At 34.4% G+C, this 22,697-nt stretch overlaps 1 protein-coding gene and 1 long non-coding RNA gene across 3 annotated transcripts in view; one reads left to right on the top strand and one right to left on the bottom strand.

Annotated features, from left to right (window-relative positions):
* The window catches only part of LOC110099292 (cytoplasmic tRNA 2-thiolation protein 1), a 26,826-nt gene extending 9,744 nt beyond the window's left edge, over nt 1–17,082 (bottom strand). Inside the window, exons 1-4 of one of the 2 annotated variants that reach the window (XM_020826396.2) lie at nt 16,648–17,082; nt 12,247–12,371; nt 11,424–11,566; nt 2,468–2,587 (exon numbers count right to left, since the gene is read on the bottom strand). In XM_020826396.2, coding sequence (XP_020682055.1) covers nt 2,468–2,587; nt 11,424–11,566; nt 12,247–12,352 — 369 coding nt within the window. In that variant the 5' untranslated portion in view covers nt 12,353–12,371; nt 16,648–17,082. The remainder of the gene's footprint in view (nt 1–2,467; nt 2,588–11,423; nt 11,567–12,246; nt 12,372–16,647) is intronic. The other variant, XM_020826394.2, reaches the window with a different exon arrangement.
* Nucleotides 16,030–19,208, top strand: LOC114579945. The gene is made up of 2 exons (XR_003701199.1): nt 16,030–16,267; nt 18,946–19,208. It is a non-coding gene; the product is annotated as an uncharacterized LOC114579945 (long non-coding RNA).
* The last annotated feature ends 3,489 nt before the right edge of the window (nt 19,209–22,697 follow it).

Below are 22,697 nucleotides of genomic sequence, written 5' to 3'. Positions count from 1 at the left end.
AATATTGCTCGGTACCGAGTACCGAGCAACACCGAGTTCCAGTAACGTTCGGTACCAAGCGGTACCAAGTTTCAATACCGAGCCTATGATTAAGAAAATGAAGAACGATGAAGAAAACGAACCTTCACTGCTCACGTCGCCTTCACTGTTCGCGTTGTCGAGCCGCTTCGTCGACGAAGGATGATCCTATCGACTTTAATGCTCGCGTCGTCAAGCCTCTTTGTCGACAAAGGATGATCTTGTTTGCTTCTATGCTCGCGTCATTGAGCCGCTCCTTCAACTATAACGAAGAAGATGAACGTGTGTGGAAACGAAAAACCTAGCTCTTTGAAATGTTGCTCCGTGTTTTGAGCGAAAACGGTGGACGAAAAGAAAAGAGTAGGTAAATCGTGGCTCCGTGTTTTTTTTTAATAGGACACGCGTATCCGATACGCGTGTCCAGTCAAATTTAAATAATATTTTAATCGGACACGGCAAGGCCATATCCGACACGTATCCGTGCCGTATCGGAGGCGTATCCGTATCCGACACGTATCCGATACAGCACGCCTCGTAAATAGGAGTATCCATGCAACATAGGTGATTAGTTAGAACTAAGAGAAGGAGAGGCCTTTAGTGAGCAGTTAGGGCCTAGGTTTCTTGATTTTTTTGAGGAAGAGAGAGAGAGAGAGGGAGAGAGACGGGTTTTGGCATGTGTCTCGGACAAAACCGATAGAGAGAGAAAGAGAGAGAAAGCTCGATACGCACCTACAACCCTTTCTTCTTCGTCCAGTTTCCAAAAATATAGAGAGCGAGGAATGCGATTGTCTTTATTTCCAAATAGTGGACTGCTTGCTTGTTATTCCAAAATAAAAAAGTTGCAGTTAACTTTCTGGTTTGTCCTCCTCCACAATTTTTGTTTTTTTGTTTGTTTTTTTTTTTTTAGGGCGGGGGGATAAAATGGTCTTCCTTTATTAGATTTAAATTAGAATTTGACTTTTAACATGACACAATGGCGAAAAAGGATTCATGTAGCTGACCCCACGTAGTGGGACAAAGGCTTGATGTTGTTGTTGTAGGGCGGGGGGCTTTTTCTTCTACTTCATGCATCAACTTCTGACAAGTTGAAGGCAGTGAAGACATCCAAGCAACTTGAATAGAGGATTCATTTCAATTGTCTGTCTCCTCTAAACAAAAGCGTTGTCATCAAACGCTAGCTCCGGCGAGTTAAAATTTCAAAACTTAGGTCTCTAGGCCGCTTGATGTATGCATGACAATCCTGCAAGCCCTAGGTCTACGTAGATGCTTCATTTATGCTTTCAAATCCCCACACCCTAGTTATCCTTTTCACATACCCATAAAAATCAGGTGATTTTCAATGGATTGCTCTCATTTGAGAACCAAAAGAGGATGGAAACAAGCGTCGGGTCATTGGACATATTCATATTGGAGCCTTTCTTCGCCTACAATCAAGCTCTAGGCTAGACATCGCTATTCGATTTCAATTAGGAAGTTTCTAATTACATTCTTTGGTGTTGTGGCTATTTAAGGAGTTGTCTAGGGCTCAGCAAGGTGTTTAAGAAGATAGGGATGATCATATACCATGGATTCAATACCATGTTTGAAGAAGAATGAATCCTAAAAAACTACATCTTCTTAAATTGTCTTCTAGTATAAGGATGCATTCTCCTTAGATGAAAGAAGAGAATAAAAAAAAGGAAAATAATAAAGACGAATGCACTTAAAAATAAAGAAATATTAATACTTTGAATAAGGTAACATTAATGAATAAAAAAGTTTTTGTAGGCTTTTGGTAATCAATTCTTAGGTCAAGTTGGCGTTGCAAGTATCTTTTGTTGTTAATGGGCACAGCGAGGTCTAAAGAAAATTCTAAACATAAGTTTAATAACATTTGCATGTAAGTTTTTATAACCGTATTCATATAAGATGCAACCATTAAGAAGTTGATAAGTACCCTGAATAGCATCCCTTGCACTATAATTGAATGAACAGTGAACATGAATTCCAAAAAATTACAATGTAATTTCGAATGCAAAAAAAGTGAAATGTGTAACCTATAGAATGTCAAAAAATCTCTAACAACTGCAAACCACATCATATTTTTGTAAGAAAAAAAATGCAGAAAATAAAAGAATAACAGAAGAATATTTGTTTTATACTTGAGATGATAATCAGACAAAGTTGTGCAGAAAATCAAAAGAATAACTAAAAGGTAAAACAATTAAAAGTGACAAAGTTATCTTCAGACCTGCACTCAAACATCATAAAGACAAGAAAACTGAAAATTTAAGAGAGAAAATTAACACGGGCAATATGCTGGTCTAATTTTGTATCACCTAATCGTCCTTGTAAAAAATTCAAAGCTCAATATACAGAACTTCAACGACACGCAAGCGTAAAAATTGCATTACTTTTAATTTAAAAAAAAAAAAAAACAGGCATAGAAAATAAATAAATTATAATATACCTGGCGCCTGAATACACCACAGAAAGTACAATTGTTCTTTAGCCCTATCACCTTCACAATCTCATCCATTGTCCAACCATATAAGTCCTTGTATGAAACTACTTTCAAAGGCAATCCATACTGGAAAAACAAATATATAGAGCAGACCAATTAGAAGTAACAACATGGCTTAAAAAGTATACAACAACATATTCCAACATAAGCAAAAGATGCATGAAAATTTAAGCAGTGAATGCAAAAGATTATAGATACGAGATAAAGAGATCCATTTCACTCTCTGTTGGCACCAATACCATTATGAAATGCATACCCATCTTACCATGTGCCAAGGTTTCAAAAGGCGAACTCGAAAATCGAGGCATTTTGTCTAAAGTTGGGAAGATGGAAGTCTCACTCAAATTTTAAGATAAAAAGTGGATTGAAAAAGAGCAATAGCGACTCATGCAATTATGATTTCTTTTGTTTATTTTTCTCTCTTTTTTACCTGTACGAATATAGACGGTATGGCACAACACACATGGTTTTAGTAACCGAGCATCATTAATGACATTAATCTAGAGAAAAAAAATTAAAAAGAGAGCAGAGTACAATATTTCCTCAAGATGTGATGCTAAATGTATCAGTTGGATGTGCCATAATGCAAGTATTATTCTTGTGATTACGGATATAGAATATATGTAATTAAGTAGTATGGTTATGAATGTTTATATTTAGGAATACAATTGTAAGTTCATTATCAAGATTCGGGCCATACCTGATAGTTTATATTGTTGAAATTTTACCGTCTATCATGCCAACTATTTTCAATATACAGATGAGAACTCGCAGTGTGAGAGCAATAAGTCTGATTGACAAGGTATCAAAGACACTTGTCCGTGCCAGTGCTAGTCCCCTAACATCGAAATCTAGTCGAACTCGTCTCCCTTTGGTAGCACTTGTTGTTGGCAATACAAGACCACCGTTGATCTCAACCACTCGAATGAACAATCTCGGCGTCCTAGTCCCCGCCTGCAGTTAACGATTTTTCTCATATATCCTAGATAAGAAGAAGTTCAGCACTCTCCTTCATCATTGAAAATGCTCTCCAAAGCTCCACCTCTAATGACCTATCTTATTGCTTCTAGTATCTGATGTCTGGTATGATCCAAACATGCAAATCTCATTTCCCTTGTAACCTCCAGGACCCTAAAAAGCCAATCTCTCAGCACTCAGGATTCATCTTACAGTATTGATCTATCAACACTCCAAGGCAATATCGCTTAGGAACTCATTCTACAACACTGATTTTTTTTTTTTTTTTGGGCCAAACCTGTTTTTTTTTTTTTTTTTTGGGTTGGGGGGGGGCGTGGCAGATTTTTCTCAGCAATCATCTCTCAAGACTCACTGTCAATGAAATTTTTTACACAACTTAGATATTTTTGGTGTACACCATACAAGCAAAAATTCCATTACTTGAGAATTTCAATTTTAAACATTTGTCATTGAGAAAAAACTATGGGGACAAATTAATAGTAATGATCCCGCCTTTGCTGAGTTTTCAAAATTAACTTAGTGGCAAATCAAAGATGTAAGGGTTATAGCATAGATCTTAGAATATATTGATCAAGTGTTTGCTCTCAACAAAAGGTCATATAAGACGAGATATATGAGAGTAATTATGAAAGATTAATAATAATGATAAAACAGCAAGACATTTCCATTTAGAAAATGAGATTGCTAGTTAAAACCAAGAATATTTCTCCATCCAAGTTTATTTGTCTGGACTCTGGATTTCAGAATTTATGGAGTGCTGGAATGATTTATGCCAAGTTCCTCGTGAATCTCATTTTGTTTTTTGAATCTTCTATTCCATCAAAATTATAGGTGGAACCTTAGGCACAACTAACTATTTAATTAATTGATTGTCGTTGGGTGTCTTAAAGTTTGAACCCTCTTATTAACTACCTTAATATGCATACTTTCAAGTATGTTTATTTTCTTTATGAACCATCCTATGAACACCTTAAACTATTTGTTCAATCAACTAAGTGTACATTTATGGGTTATGGCACTTCTTACAAAGGTTATATTTTTTATAATACATGCTTTAAAAGATTTCGCATCTCTCGTCACTTCATTACCTTTAAACATTAATTTTTCTTCCCTACTCGCATTTCTATAAGCCTTCATAATCGCAATATGTTTACAAAGGCCTTGACATTACAATGTCATCAATTCCTATAGGCAAATTGATACTTCTTGAAAAACCAGCATCAATTTGAGGGGAACATCAATTGGACATGCCATAATTCATTTATTATTGATGTGCAATTAAGATCATAAAATTTTGAGTGATTAAATAGTATAGCTATAAATATTTGTATTTAGGAACATAGTTGTAGGTTCCTAACTCCTTAGTAGATCATGTTTGATTATTGTAATTGTTGAAAATTAGACTTGTATCGTGAAAACTATATAGACTTATTTTCTATATAATGATGAGAACCTTCCAGGCGAAAGGAGTTTGATGTGAAACCAACCAAGAATTGCAAGGAATTAATAAAAGTATTGTGAAGTGTGCTACTCTAAGTTTAATGAGTCGCAAGGCATGATTATAAGAATTCTTAAATAGTAATTTTGCCTTGGCATGCGGTTACAAAACTAGGAGATAAGAACAAGATAAGATAATTCAAAATTATCACAATAACACTAGATATGTTGTAATAAAATCCAAGCTTAATACTTAGAAAATTCACCAAGAGTTATCGTTCACACTTAATCTAGGGTTTTAACAGAGAGAAGCATTCAGCACACTAAATGACGCCACTAAGATGGTAGCAACACCAACGCCTTTGATCCAAGAGAAGGACGTCGGCGGTGGAGGAGGAGTGCATCATCCGATGAGAAGCCAAGGTGCCCGGGTTTGTTGAATCTCAATCGTCTTGGTGAGGCAGTAAATGATACGGCTGACGTAGCTTTCCACTGAGTCGTCGTACTCTCAAACCAGTTCGTAGAAAGGTGAACGGAGAATGTCGATTTCTCCAAGTGCGTTGTAGACAAAACCGTGGTCTATTTCAGGATTGGCCATACACCATTGAGGAGGACGAGGGAGGATCTTGTCTTCTTCTTGTGGCTTCAATACTCATGAGGGAACTAAGGTTCCCAAGGGATGAGATGTAGTGGAGGGGTCAACCAAGGTGGGGAGAGGAGAGGGGCAGCTTTGGATAAGGGGGCTTGGGTTAGGTTAGAGAGGGGGAGGGAAAGTTTTAACCAAATCTGAAATTAATTTCATATTCTAAGTGGATTTGGAGGGATTTAATTTAAAATTTGAATTCAAATTAGAGTGGGATGGAGCCTCAATAGGAAGAAATGGGGGAAAGCCCATTAATGGGAGTCGGTGGCATCAAGAGAGAGGAGAGAAGGGATTGGGGAGGAGTTAAATAATTTCCAAACAAGCTATTGCAATTTAAGAAGGAGAATAATAAATCCTCTCTAAATTAAATTTAGATTGGATTTAAATTTGAAAATTTTCCTTATTTAAGATTTGTAAATATGGAAAGTTTTTTAAATTTAAATTTGAATTTCAAAATAATTTAACACCTTCCTTTATTGCTTGATCCAATTTAGGGAGTCATTAAGATGATTAGAATCACCATAATGACTTGGAACAATGATGGGGTCGGCGGCAAGGAGGGTGAGGGTGGGCTTGGCGTCGGACGGGTAGGGTTTTGGGAGGGGAATTGAAGTGGATCTATGAGAGGTAGTTTGGTTGCGGGGTGGTGGTGGAAGAATGAAGAGAAGCCGGTGGGTGATGACGAAGAAAGAAAAGAGAACGGGGAAGAAGACCACGAGCCATGGTGATGAGGACATTGACAGATGTTTTCGACGAGTATATCAGAGGCGCAGATCCATGGCCACGATTCACAGTATTTATTCTGATGCTTAGTTCTATCTTGATATTATGTATTAGTTGATATTACCGTTTGTACCCTTGCTTTTATTTGTCTTGAGTAGTAGCATGCACGTCATTGTATTTTGTTTTTCTTTAGGTCTATATATTATGGTCTCTTCTATTGTATGAGGATTATTGATGAATAAAAATTTCTTTCTGTTGAGATCTCTTTGTGAGTTCGTGAGATTTCCCAAGATCTCATTGTGAGTTCTTGAGGAGATAGTATTGTGGATCTCTTTGTGAGTTCTTGTGGAAGTGGTGTTCAAGGTTTGTAGTTTGACAGATTTCTTTTCCCTACACCAATCCCTTCTTCCCCTACTAACCCGAAAATTCCCCTCCCCAAAATTTCCATCCCACCCGCTCCACCGCCGGCCTCCCTTGGCTGATCCAGCCACCGGCAGACCTCCCAGCTCCCTGTCGCTAGCCGCCGGGTCCAAGCCCCACCCGTGGCCACCCTCCTTTCTGTCGGCCCCCTCTTGGCCCTCTTCCTTTTCAAATTTAAATTCTCCTTTCTTAATTTGCTTTCCTAATTAGGCTTTGTCTATTTAGGAAAGACATTTAAAGGAGTTACAACCTATTTGAAATTCAAACTACTTTCCCTCTCATTCTAATTCCAATTTGGGAGTTATTTCAAATTCAATCAATTCTAAAATTAAAATTCAAATTTGAATAGAATTAATTAACCCCTTGTGGTCCCCACATGCTTAATTCCAAAACCCTCTCTCTCCTCCCACATATGGCCGACCCCCTCCTCTTTTCTTTCTCTCTCCAATTACCACTTAATCACCACTTAATACCTCCTTAATACCTTTCCCTCCTAAACTTTAATTTCAAATTTCAAAATCTGAATATGAAATTAAATTTGGACTCTTATTAGAATCTGGAAATAAACTTCAGATTTATTTCTTCCACAAAATAGCTTCACCCTCTCCCCTCTCCCCCTTCCAAACCGTGACCCCATCTCCCCCCACCCCCCAAGCCCACAGCCCAACCCTTTTCCCCTCTCCACCCCTCATCTTTCCTTGATCGTTCTTATCGTGCTCCCTCACCCCCATGCTTACAGTGCATGGTCGATCCTGAGGTCGACCACGGCCTCACATACAACGAGCAAGGGGAGATCGACATCTTTTCTCTCCCCCTTCTATGAACCAGATTGGGAATACGACGTCACCGTCGAACGCTACGTCAACCGTATTGTGTATTGTCTTGCCGGGACCATTGAACTTCAACGACCACAAACCCCGTGGTCCCTCATTGGACGCTCCGTGCCGCCTCCACCTTCGACTACCTTCCCAACAACGACGTTCCTCGGCTCGTCCGTCCTAGTGGTTACTTCATTTATAGTGTGGAAGATCTTCCTCCGCTCAACCTAGATCCGTAAAGAGAGGGTAGATCCTCAAGGTGAACATCTCATTATTAACTTTTGGATTTGTGTTATAAGCTTTTACACTACATCACCTTTGTATTTGATTGAGAGTGTCTTGGTTATTCTTCACGCAATTCTTTGCCTAAGCAAGTGGAAGACCGCGAATTCCTGTAACTTACTTTGAATTGACCGATAACTTTATAAAGGTTAAACTTCTATTAAATTTTCTGGATAATCTTGTGTAACTCCAAGCATGTATCACATCACATGACTCTTCCGATGACTGATGGGTACTGCGTTCGCCCACATGTTGGACTCTCTCTTCCTTCTAGTGCACTCACAAGAAGAATAAGACAAAACAAAATTTCATTTAATCATTCATCATCCAAATACATAAAAAGGGGTCATATATATAGACCTCGTCATGACAAAAGAAAATAGACTAGAATGCCCCTCGGGCTACAAAAGCAACTAATATATATATATATATATATATATAATAACTAGTACATAAAGTGCATCAAAAGTAAAGGCTCTCCATCATGGTCATTGATCTCCGATGTTTCCTCTGATAAACGCATAGGAATCTCTTGTCGATGTCCCCATCAGAATTCGATACCTCACATATGCCCTCATTAATAATTGTCTTTGATTCAAATATCTTCCTCTTTTTTCAGATCAGACATCCGACTCAAAAAAAAGTTTCAATTGGTTGTGTGATAGAATAGCAATTCATTTGATTGGAGCCACTTTGTCAAGAATAAGAAAGGGTAACATTCCTAAATGATGCATTCTTCTACCTTTGCTAAGCCTCATCTAATTTTTATAAATCTTCAAATTTATGGATGCTATTTTTGGGCATGATCAAATGTAACCTTCAGATTGTCTAAGCAAGTGAATTCTTACTCTAGAATAAACTCTCTTATGGTTTCCTGGGCAAAATTGACACCTGAATTCAATACTTCTCACTTCCATTGCTCTACTAGACCTAAATTGGTATTACTTCCACTAAGGCTTACCAACATATATATGATTATTATCAAACGCATTGGTGAGGATTTCAAAAATCATTCTCTTATTATAAAAAAATACTTACGATTAGTAAAAGAAAATCTTATTTCTAATATTAAAAACTAGCACTAATATTCTATTGAGAAAGCCTAAAATATCAATATAATATCTTAAAATAAAATAATCCTTACTTTAATAAGTAAAAAAATCAATAAAATAGAAAATTAAAATTAGAGTTGGAGGAAAGTTAATGGCTTAAATATATTAACATTTAGTCATAATACTTGAATACAAGGGAGATTGGGAGGGCTAAATGCTAAAGCTATGAATTAGAACTGAGTGGCAATCAAAGGCTGCAGGGATAGCGAGATTAACATCAGAGGAAAAGGGATGCAATAGCTAAGAGGAGGATTATAAATTGTAGCAAGTAGTGGCAAAGGACAAAAACCAAAGTCAAAATGAGAGAGAAAGAGACAAAGGAATGGCTTGATAAGAAAGCAAAAGTCAAGACGCCGAAGAGAAATGATGCAGGGATGGGATCCAGAAACAAGGTGTCACACTCAGGTTACGATTCTACAATGTTGCTACAAAGAAATGTCATGAAACTAGATCATCAAATTTGAACACCACAAGAGAGATCTAAGTTGAGCATGTGAGTACTCAAGCATGAGAATCGAACCAGGAATAACTAAAACAAAAAATGTGTCTCACACATCTTCTGTACGAGTTACCCCTGCATTGAGTCATGTTTTGGCGAGTGTATAGACCTGAATTGGGATTGAAATACCTTTGACACTAGTTTGAGCATGACAAACACGTTAAGGCATATTGAAGGTATGTGGTGTCAAACATATGCACGATATGGATGTAAAAGGCATTTTAAAATGCTTGTGTTTCACAGCTTCCAAAAGAAAGGCATACAACAACATCAAGCCTTTGTCCAACTACGTGGGGTCGGCTACATGAATCCTTTTTCACCATTGTGTCATGTTAAAAGTCAAATTCTCATTTTAATCTAATAAATAAATATCATTTCTAATATTGTCTAACCAAGTCTTTTCAGGTTTACTTCTACCTTTCTTAAAATAAGACAAAACTAAAACCTCAACTTTCCTAACCGGGTCATCGGAAGGCCTCCGTTTAATGTGCCAAACCATCTAAGGCGACTCTCTCTAATCTTATGTTCCACTGGAGCTACTCCAACATTTTCACGTATATGCTCATTTCATATCCTATCACTAAGGGTAAAGCCACTCATCCACCTAAGCATCATCATCTCTGCAACACTTAACTTAGTATTATGCTTCCCTTCTAATGACCAATATTCGGCACCATAAAGCATTGCAGGTCTCACCACCATCTTATAGAATTTTCCCTTAAATTTGAGGGGGGACTTTTCTATCGCACAACAAGCCTGATGCATTCCTTGACTTCAACCATCCAGAATTCTGCTGGTAATATCCTCATGTATTCCACCATCAGTCTGAACAATAGATCCAAGATATCCAAAACATATACTCTTATTAATGATTTGATTGCCCAAAGTCACAATCCCCTCACTAGGTCTATTGCTACTAAAATTACACTCCATATATTCAGTTTTAGATCTACTCAAGCGAAAACCTTTGGACTCTAAGGTTGACCTCCATAATTCAAGTTTACCTTCAACTACCTCTTTAGTCTTATAAACAAGAAGAATATCATCAGCAAAAAGCATAAACCAAGCTAAATCCTCTTGCAAATATCTAGCGAGAACATCCATGACTAAAGCAAAAAATATGGGTTAAAGACTGATCCTTGATGTAATAAAAGCAAAATCACAACTAAAAATAACGCCATCTAAAGCTAGCCCCTAAATAAAATAAAATCAAACAACAACTGGCCGCTCCATTCTTAGGGTATTATGGTTACAAACCAAGCTCAAATATTCCCAAATGGCTAAGCCTATGAGTTATGAGCCAGTAGGCACAATCCATAGGGAATGAATCATTAGTAAGACAAATGTTATCTTAAAATTAGCCCTTTTAGCAAGCTTCCTCAAGTTCATGGGATCTCCTTAGGCAATGCAACACATAATTGTTAGGAAAGATCTTTGAGTCAAGTTAAGTAGATTACCTTTGTTGACTTAGCAAATTATGGTCCATATCAACTCACGACGATGGAATTATTAGATCTTGATAAAATTTTTCATCACTCCCCATTATCCACCCTATGCCAATGGCAAATTTGTTCTTAACAAAGCATTGTAGAGTTAATAAAGTTTCCTTAATCAAAAGTATTCTATTGTAATCGAGCTTATGTCTATTGGAAACCATAAACAAAAAAACAAAATCTTTCAATAGCATCTTACCTGATATGAGTCTGTTCTTTAAAAAATTGACTCATAATCAGGTGAAACTTTTCAGAGTCATGGTACATAATAACAGGTTATTAGACTATCAAGACTAAACTTCTTCTTTTTTTAAACTCTTTCTAGGGAATAATCTCGGTGACCAATAATGCCTTCATCAACAAACCAAAGAAAGAGAAACATCTACAGGAGCGCTGTCACATAGAAATGTGCATTTGCATTCAAAATATGGGATAAGAAGCAAGAGGCATGATACATAACAAATTATGGGATATAAGACAGTTGAGAATTCAAATACCTGAATTTCATTTCTTTTCACTGTTTCAAGAGAATCATCCCTGTAACCAGTAATGCCTTCATCAACTGACAAAAGAAAGAGATCAAGACCATAGTCGTGCCTACGATTTAACTCCGATAAGACATAAGCCAGAACTGTTGAATCTGCACAAAATTACAGTCATGTCACACAAATATCCTACCTCAAGGGAGAATTAGCATAAAACAGAACGGTCCTAAACTAGATGGTTATTATGATAAAAATACTTTAAAAGATATTCGCATGCATCTCTATCTATGTATTGAAACCAACAAGCTATGAAAAAAATTTTAAATTTTGCCTTACCCCAGCAGCACTCACTTTTGAAGTTTTTTTTTTTTAAAGAGGTTAAAGAAACAGCTTCGAAAGGAGAATCAAAAGGAGGAACAGGTGGTTAAACACATACAAGTCCCTACTTCTTAACAAACTGGAAATCTTTTGGGACATGATATCACTCGTACATAAATGTTTATTTATTCATCTACTTTAAACGACATAATACAAAAAGATTTGATAGCTCTTTTTACAATATTTTCCAATTTTGAGTTCCTCTACACCCCTAAAAATAGCCACCAAATTTTGAGTTCCGAATTGTGTTTTTCGATCCTTTTTTAGTCTTCCCTTACCTATAATTGAATAAAAAATATAACTAGACAAAGAAAAATCAGTCATGACCAAACAAATGAGAAAACGCATCAACCTTATGAACTTTGATTCCACTGCTACATTGCAAACATGGTAACTAATGATAGACAAAAAAAGGGAAATAGATATGATATTGTCATCTGCAATTTATCACCAGGACCTGCATTCACCTTTACCGCCAGAAGCAGCAACCGCAATCCGCTCGCCAGCCTTGAACAAATGATTTTCCATGATAACTCTATGAATCTCCTCCTCAAATACAGCATAAAAGCACTCTCTACATATCTGAGAAAAGAAATGCGCAATCCTTAAAAAATGTTTGTAGGCTTATGCAAAAACTCCTGAAACCCAAAGATGTATAGAACTGACTGGAAAGTAACAATAATCACTGCTTTAACCCAATAAACTCATACCAGACATGTTCTTAAGCAAACAAAATATGTTTTCATATGAAACAAACCAAAGACTTGGCAGGTAAAGTGTTTACTGGGAGTTGGTTCGAACTATAAAGATGAAGATCAGTACAAGCATAAAAAGGAAATTTTCAGTATAAAATGTTCTAACAGAAAAACAATAGCCTGCAATTCTACTGAATATAAGCTAATTAAATTTCCATTAGGATCTCTATATAATAACTTTATGAGAAAAAATAAACAAATAAAACTAGATAAGAATGACAGTAAATCTTTATAGATTGTCTTTTCTGTATCAAACTACATGAGTAAAACTGTCCTCAAAGAGCGGCTTAGAATCCAAAAAACACAGATGAAAATCTAACTTAAATGTAAAATGATCGGAAAAAGATTTCGTAGCTAAAATATGACTTTTCTATACTTCAAGTACAAATATTGAAAGTTACACCTTGTATGATATAAGTTTTGCTGAGGGAAAAAAATGATCCAGCTTTATTTATCACAGAAAACTAATCCCACACATTTAAAAGGGTAAACTAAGCAAAGAAATTGACAAGGATGATGCTGGTTCTTGGCTTGGTTGATACTGATACAAGGGAAGGGAGGATTCTATTAAGTATTAACACTCTAGAAAGGGAAAGGAGAAAAAAAAATCAGCCAAATGAGAAAATGAACGGGTCAAACACCGTTAGGAGAGAGTTTCATGCATACAAACAAAACAAAATTTGATTATTATTTCATTAAATGAAAAATCTTAATATGCCAGGTTCTGACACGTCCAAAAATGGCCAGTCAAAATGAGAAAGGCAGCAATATGTTAAGAGACATGTCCTAGCAACTCCTTCGAGTGAAGAAGGCTTCCTTAGAGAGATGAGGAAGCGTGATTGATGTTGATGAAGGCATCAATGGTAGAATAGGCTCATGTATCTCTTTAAGTATACGGTAATACCCATAGGTGGACAAGTATTGCAATTTGGCCGCTGTGAAGGTGATCAACAACCATCATTAAATTCAAGTGGAGCTATTAGTGAACTAAATATTTGTGGAGAATTTAGAAGCATAGAAGTTGAAACTTGAAAGTAAACATGCATCATCAATCAAATATTAATAACACGGGCAAGTTCATATAATAGACTAATAGTATATATAGATATGGCGGTGGTGACACATCAAAGCCAACTTATGAGAGTTAAAATTAAGATAATAAGATAGAGAATTGAATGGAATCATGTATGATAGTCTCAACAACTAGTTGAGAATTTAAGCATCTCCATACAATATACCACTATATATGATCTTATGAATAACAAGCTAATCGTGGAAACAGAAGTATAAGAAGCTAGAGAACAATCTCTATCTCCATCTATAGAGGCTAGGGAGCAACAATAATGGTTGGAGACTCCTAATACTTATGTGCAGCATCAGTCACTAGAAAAATATCTCATCTACACTTTAGATCGACCTCATCCTCATATATATAATCAAGCTTAAGTTAAGCCACAAGGTGACTGATCCTCATTCTCCTCTATAAAAGTAGGTGGAGGTAATGGGAGTAGCAAATTGATTGGAGTTAGTGTAGCTTTTAGGGCTATGGGAATATGTGGAATTCGTGGAACTGAATAAGGTCATCAGGTAAGAGGAGTTTGTGGGACTATAGGGGGTAGTTGTGTGGGGGAGGAGTATCTTATTTGTGTAGTATAATAACCAGGCATGTTTAGTGAATTGGATACACAGACTGAGAAGAAAGATCAACATGTTGAGTTATATGAATGAGGAGACAACAAATTATCCTTTAAGATAATCATGCCATGTTTTATATTGATGATGATATTTCATATATAAAATGTCTGTTTCATCCATATTTTCAATTAATGGGTATTGATTACAAATATAATGACAATGCTTTTCATGAAAAGTGTGGTGTTTAGAATAGGCTTTGAAGAATGAGTACATTCATAGATATTATAAGAGAAAAGAACGTGTTTTTTTATACCACCAATCATGAAAATGATTAATATAAGAATCGTGATAGGGATCATAGTAAGTAGTGGCTATATGAACAATAATATTGTAGATATCTATCGTTAGTATCAAAATTGTTATAATACTTACTTCTAGAATTAGTATAATAATATGAAGCAAAAATATTATGAAATTTATATGATGGTGTTATCTTGATGGTCAAAAGAGAAAAAATTATGAGAATTTCATCCAAAGGGTGGAGCTAGGGACACATGATACATACTTGTTGCTTCACCCATTCACACATCCTCCCATCCACATATAATCTCTTGAATCACTTAATCTCAACTCATAAGCCACCTAGAGTATGATAGTCATAAACAGAGCTATATAGCTTACCTCATGTGACATGCTTACATGGAAATCACATCTTGACTACAGCCCTAACTTTCGATTGCATTCAGTACTTCTACGCAGCATATTTCTCCCGATTGACAACTAATCGTACCCAAATTTCTTGGAAATAAGACACATCCACTCCAAGCATCTATCCTCGTGTCATATAATTCTTCACATTTGTCTGATACACTCAAGTGATACAAACTAATGATGGATAACTTTGGCTTGGCTAGAACGGATTATATTGAGTACTTGAAAGATAATCTCACATACATCAATCAAAGGATGGACAAGATCATCTCATTTATTGAAAAGTATTTTTGCCTTGTGCATATTATTGGCGTGTTATATGGTAAAATCATAGGTTGAGAAAGAAATTGAAAATGTTAAGTATGTTAATCACTGAGAAGATCCCTGCTAGTCAACCCCACATAGTGAGATAAAGGCTTGTTGTTGTTATTGTCAACCACTTGCCTTACAAAAGCAAATAAAATTATTTGCTCCTCTCAAATAAAAAAGGGTTTCAAAGTCTCCACCATGGGTAACAAGACTTCAATTAAATTGATTCAATCTAGTAGTATGTAAGAAAGATTATAAGTTTCTAGAGATATATTATTAATATTGTTCTAGAGGATCTACCTGAGAATCTTCTACTAATATTCTTAATTAAAATATGTTCTTCCCTTTTTTATCCTTCTCTATTGAATAGATTCTTCATTCATCACGTCCCATCTATCTCCCCTCTTCAAGATTAATTTTGCTAATCGTACAATATAGTCGAATATTTAATGATGTTCCTTTGGAGCATTTTAATTGCAGGGAATAGAGTTCTTTCTAACCCATGTGAATTGATGCAACATGATAAATTATATTCTTTTCAATATTTTAGAATATAATTTCATTTAAACTATGATTTAAAATATGAATTGACTGAGCAATATAAATATATTCTATGTTGTTGTTGTTGTTGTATGTTTTTTTATGATTTGTCCCTTTTTAATAATTTTGTAGTTAAATTTAGATTAGTTTAAATAATGCGAGATTGGATTTCAAACTTAATCTTATCTTGTAACCCTATTTGAATAAATAAAGTCATTTAGAATCAATGAATTGAATTAATATATATGTATTCTACTCAACTGACAATCTTCTCTCTCATTCATTTTCTCTCTCTCCCTCTATCTTGTTATTTCTCTCCGCTCTTATCCCCCTTCTCTCAAATCCCTCCTTTCAGCACCCAATCCCCTTCCTTTCCCGTTTTTGCCTAGCTATGCAACAAACCGCATGTAGATAACCAAATTGAAGCAAAGGAAGAAAGGATTGTATTAAAGACTCCACAGATAAGCAGGAAGAGAGAAATTGGCCAAGAGTGACAAGATAGAAACCAGGTGAAGGGGTCAGGCACCTGTAAGAGAAAGCTTCTTGCTTTTAAACATTTATTGATTAATCGTTCATTTCAATTTTCTTACATGTATCCTCAATCTATAAGAAGATTTTAAAAAATTACGTAATCTAAAAAATGTAATCAAGTGTAAGAAAATTAAATAAATCAATAATCTCTTATAAAATACAATACTAACAAAAAAAAATCCTCTAATTGAAACATTAGATTTCAATTCAATTCGCTGATATTTCCAAATTCGCGGATTCTAACATATCAAATAGACGTCAGAACTCCAATGATCTCCAAAGTTGGAGTAACCGCCAGAATGTTCTCAAAAGCACTGCTTGATTTTAAAAAAGCACGATTATTGAATAAAACCAAAACACTTGTAGGGGCTTGATACCTGTTCTAGGGTTTTAGGCCTTTTCAGGGCGGGTCTCCTCTGACTGCAGATGGAGCACAAGCGACTCACGGCTCTCTTGCCCTCTTCCATAGAAATGAGCCTACCGCTCAATCTTGAGCGAAGTTCAACGAAAAGAAGAAAGGAAAGAGATGCTGATCAAACTATTAGGGGTTGTTTGCAGTAGGATTTAACTGCCAAACAGCCAAAATGTCACTTTTAAGTCCATCAGACATTAAATCCCGGATTACGTAAAGCCAGCATTGAACGGATTGAAATTAAATCAGCGAAAAAACTCCTCTTCTTCTTCAAACGCTTCTGGTCCGCGTCGATGCCTTCTCCGGCGAGCTCCCGTTGGTATTTTTTTGTCGGTCGAGGAAATTTTGGTCAGCCACTTGGAGAAGAAAACTAGGGTTTCGGACATTTGGATAATATTTTTTAATTTTCATAAATAGCATAATTTTTTTTGTAAATTTATCTATCTAATATGGAAACTTTATATTTATTAATATAACATATATATTTATAATCATATAAATATATATATATATATTTATTTATTTATTTTTTTTTTTTGTTTCGGAGTGGAAGATTCAAGCGAATGAATATCTAGCGCATATATAGATAAAGAGGGAGTGATGGTACAAGAGTCATAAGAGACTAAAATTTTACGTGGAAAATTTTAAAAAGGGAAAAACCATAGGGCATAACCTAGTTAAAATAATTTCATCGATGTTATAGTCAATTACAAATGGCTCGCTTCCTCGAGGGAAAAGTTTTTGGCTCAATGTATCATATTTAGTGCATTATATAGTTGAGGATAGAAGAATCCAATTATAAGGGAGTTATTCTCAAGAGAATGTTGGTGTATTCACTCGGTTGATAGGATACAAAGGTCAGAGGGACTACAGTCGGCAGGCGAAGAAGGTTGGGTCTGCTGTAGTCGGCGAGCTAAGGAGGTCGGGGAACCGCAGTCGGCGGGCAAAAGAAAGTTAGGGGACCATAGTCAACGGACGACAGAAGTTGAAGGGATTGTAGTTGGTGGACAAGAATGGTTGGATGGACCATGGTTGGCAGCAATGCTGGTCCAACGGTGGTCGATGGCAGGGCGATGGTCCAAAGGTGGTTTGCAACTAGGCGGTGGTCCGACGATGGTCATGCGCAAGTCCAGTGGTGGGCGGTTGATGTCGGTCGGGCATGGTCGAATGATGATTGAACTAATGTATTGTGGTGATCGGCGGCTTGGCGGTGGTCTGGCATAAATCAACAAAAGTTTGTTAGCGATGGTGCTTGGGTGGAGCTTCAGATCCTTGAAGCCTCATAGCTCTGTTCAATCTCCAACAAAAAGGTCCAAAGCAACTTCATGTAGAGAGTGGTGATCTATTTATAAATTTTGAAAGTGAAAAACCATGTAAGTATAGAGAGGATCTGGGGCAAATTCAAAGTGCTCCATCCAACGGACCATATTGATTTCCTTGATCGTAGAGTGTTTGTCAAGCCTTTTTATACCCAAAATGATGTCAGAGTTAAGTGATCTTAAGTTTGTTGGATTCGTCTCATCGAGCTGCTAGATTTGACTATAAGCATGCCATATTTAGAGGTCATTTACGTCCAATTAATATTTTGAAGCTTCCAAATATGCTTTACTCACTTGATTTTGACTCATTTAGGCTTGGAATAGACTGATTTCGATGTTGGTAGGTTGGTCTCTTCGATGTTCAGTCTAACTATACGTTTCTTGAAATCAGAGTTTGGATGGTCCCAATTTTAGTTTTGAAAAGTTTTGTCTTGAATACGCCTCAAGATTTATGCCAGAACAATATGATTTTTTATGACATATCAATATTAATAATATTTTTATATAATTAAAAAATTATATGTGATAGAAGTAAATGTTAACATTTAGGGGAGACATAAATAAATTTTAAATTTATAAGAACTCCATGGTCTTCCTCTTTTTTATCATTTTATTAATATTAGTTGGTAATAGTAAAATAATAAATCTAACCAAGACATCATAAAAAAATAACAATTAGTGTAAAAAACTATAGATTTCAACTAAAGTTAGCCAAAAGAGGATTAGAAAATTTTGACATCTCCTAACTCCACTTATAATCTCAATCTCCCTTTTACTTTTTACAATAAATAATAAATATAAATCATTAAATATATGCCTCAAAATTTTAATTAAAAATATTTATTTATTTTTAATCACATAGCTATCAATCTTTTCAACCATTTTTTTCTCATTCAATATGACCCATTTATCGAAGATAGAAGCTACTCTTTTTATTTTGGCAGGTTAGGGGATTCAAACGCGGATCAGCAGGAGAAAGTTATTTCGTCAACCAATGAGCCACAACTCGATCTGCGATGGAAGCTACTTGATTTCTTACGACAATTTGCTAACCCTACCCTACCATGTGAAAGAACATGGGCCCAATGTTGTTTTAAAAAGGGACCTTTGGTGGAAATGCCTTTCATGATTGATCTATCTCTCATTTTCTTCATATGTGAAAAGAATATGTACTTAGTACTAATCTTTCACTTCAAACATTCTACCATAATGCTAATTATGGATTATGATTATTAATTAAAAATTAATTACAAAGTTATAAAAGAAAGCATGGTGGGCCATAGAGTATTTAACTCCCTCCAAATAAAAGGAAATATATTATATTAATTATTATTATTATACATCAAATGAGGTGAATAATAATAATAATAGTAATATTTGAAAAAAAAATATCTAGATATGTTTTGTATTATAAGATGATTAAACTATTAGACAATATAGTTATAGCTAAAGAGAAAAATAATTAAACTATTAGAGAAATAATTTAATTGCATTCTATTAGTGAATGTTTGATAGTTTAGTTGTATTGTCTAAAAATTAAATTGTTATCTATTAATAGGACTAAGCTATTAGATATTATAATTAAATTCAAAAGAGAAATATAACTGAACAAATAGATAAATAATTTAGTTGTAAGCTTATGCTTCGTTATGGACAATTTTTTGTTACTGTCTTTTGCTGCTTTTAAGAAATTTTTGTATTAAAAAGCTGCTTTAGAAAGCAGTAAGAAAATTATCCCAATCAAAGCCTTTGTTATATTTATCATTTAAATTTAGTTTTATTATGCAACATTTATGTTATATTGATTGATGAATAACATGTGATGCATAAAATTAAGTTCACGTACAATAAAATTAGCTGCCATCCTAATATAAAATGTATCAATATATCCTTAACAGAATTTTTCTTCACGAATTATGATAATTGGCGAAATCCAATTTAAGCTTCATTTGGGACAACATTTGATCACTACTTTTTTACAATTTTTTATAATTTTTTAGCATAAAGTTGCTTTAAAAAGCAGCAAAGAAATTGTCCAAAACGAGAAAAATTATTCTGTGCGGAGTCCGGACGGAAAAAACTATTCAGACATATGAGTGTACACACTGTGGACATATTTGTACACAGTGTGTATATAATTTTGTACACGTACGCTGTGTGTACACTCAAAGTCGGAACAGTTATTCTCGTTCGAACTCCACACAAAATAATTTCTCCCAAAACGAAGTCTTAATTACAAATAAATTAAAAAAATATATATCAATTAAAAAAAAAACTAAAACTAATTTTATACATATCCATCTAATTGATAGCTCCATCTTATCAGTGTCATTACATATATGATGGACACAAAGAGCTTTCACCATATATTGTAAAAGCAAAATTGTGACATAAAAAAATATCTATAACAATTTAAAAAGGCAGAACAAGAATTAGTGGTGCCAATAATGTGGCAAGCTGTAAAGTGTGAAATCAAATAGTACTAATAACTCTATATTATCTGCTTAATAAGAAGTGGCTAACATGCATGCATGGAATCACACCTACAAGTTTTAATGTTATAATATTATTAAATTATAATTATAATAAATATATGTCAAAATATATATGTGCGACAATAAAGTATTAATATCTTAGCTTATTACAAATATTTAGCGCACACAGATAGCTGTGTGTAAGAGATACTGAAACTTTTTACGTGAAAAAAGAAGAAGAAAAATCACGGAATTTAGCTTAGTTGAATGAATCCACTCCATTGAGTTCAACCGCTAGCTTTTAATTTAAGGCTTGAGTAGTTTGACCGATTCCTTATAAATTTTATTTTCTTATCAGATCGAATCAATTTGAAAACTGGCTTATGATCTTATTGGTTAAACCATCCGCTTACGTCTTATTTTTACAATCACGATCAATATAACATAACTAAAGCCCATGAGACAATTGATTGGCGATATAAATTTATTTCCCAACTACATCTTAGATATTCTTATTCGCTTCGTGAATAATTCAGTGATATATCAATACTAAAGATGATATTAGTTGCTTAAGTATGGGAGATTATGAGATCTGACCATAAGTAAAATAAAGCAAAACTCTTTATTATTGTGCTGCAAATGATTTTTTTGAAAATTTTACAATTTAAGCATGTTCATATGAGAGCACTACTTTACATTTTAAGCATGTTCATATGAGAGCGCTACTCTAAATACAGATAACCTCAAAGCTATACCAACAAGAATAATACCGTGATATCCATCTTAATATGACAGTTAAAATAGACAATATCATATATAATTCGCCATTAACATTTCTAGCAATTTTTTTTCACCTAAAATATGAATTTTGACCATTTTTCAGAGAAAATAGCCACCGAAAAATGACCTTTTTAATGTATTGTGATATGATATAAATTATTATTTATTATAGTAACAATCAGTTGTTCAGATAATATGATCGATAAAAAATAAAAAAGAAGATAGTATGTGATAAAAAAAAATCTATCCTCATTAATTATCATCTTTATCACATACTCTCTCTCTCTATATCTCTAAATATCTCCTCTCAACTTTATCATACTCTATTTTCAATACCTCTCTAGATCTCTAATTATTCCATTGACAATTAACCAACACCTACCAAATATTTTTTTGTTTCCTCCTCCTACCCCACAACCCTACTCTCCATCTATATCTTCATGCAATCATGCATGTTCTTGTCCATGTGGTATGAGATCCTCCATTAATTGTGATTTCTAGGAAGCTTCCTTCCTTGAGTATGACAACTTGCTATGCCAAATCCCCATCATATAGAAGAGCATGGTCCCTCAAAAGAAAATACTATTCCCATGATTGACTCATCTTTCTTCCTTAATTTCTTCATTTGTTTTACTAAAGAGGAACTATTTTGTCACCAATCTCAAAGTTCACAAAAAATTACCAATATTTACTTCAATAATTCAAAGATTTTTTCACTCTACATAAGTCATTAGAAAAGTGAATTAAAATAATTATGTGAGGATATTTTTATTTAAGTCATGCATGATGGGGTCTAAAAAATTAACAAGGTGGGCAATATTTTTATCTTAAAAATTAAAATATATGAAAATATGTAATTTTGATTTATGAACAATAAAAATAACAATGAAAATATTTTAAATTAGAAAATATTAAGATATGATTATATGAATTCTAATATTATTAAAAAAATTAAATTAATATTTCTTTTAAATATGAACCCATAAATATATACAATATATTTATTTTATTTCAGCCGACAAAAAGCCATAAAAATTCCTTGCAAAGTAGGAAATATCATGATTTACTTTTCTATTTTAGTCCAAACAAATCCAATATTTACAAATTATGCAGTTTGGCACCTAATAAATTAAGTTATGATTTGGAAATTTATGATTTGTCATTTTCAAAGAATCAATGGTGCCAATGAATCTTTAGCTGTAAAGTGCTAATTATATTCCTAAAAAACACTAATTATAGTATTATTATGTCTGCCAAAAAAATAATTAAGCTTTTGATAAAGCTAGCATGTAGGTTCCAAGCTATTTTGGTCATTAGTTTTTTGTTCTTTATTTGTTTTAGGTAATTAAGTTACTTAAGTTTGTTAATTAAGATGATTAAAATTTAAAAAATTATTATTAAGATATTATAAAAAAATAGTATGTGAGATTAAATGGAAACAC

This window comes from Dendrobium catenatum, unplaced genomic scaffold (genome assembly GCF_001605985.2).
Source record: "Dendrobium catenatum unplaced genomic scaffold, ASM160598v2 fragScaff_scaffold_716, whole genome shotgun sequence".
NCBI lineage: Eukaryota > Viridiplantae > Streptophyta > Magnoliopsida > Asparagales > Orchidaceae > Dendrobium > Dendrobium catenatum.
Note: the sequence above shows the minus strand (reverse complement) of the source record. Positions and strands in the feature narration are given on the sequence as shown.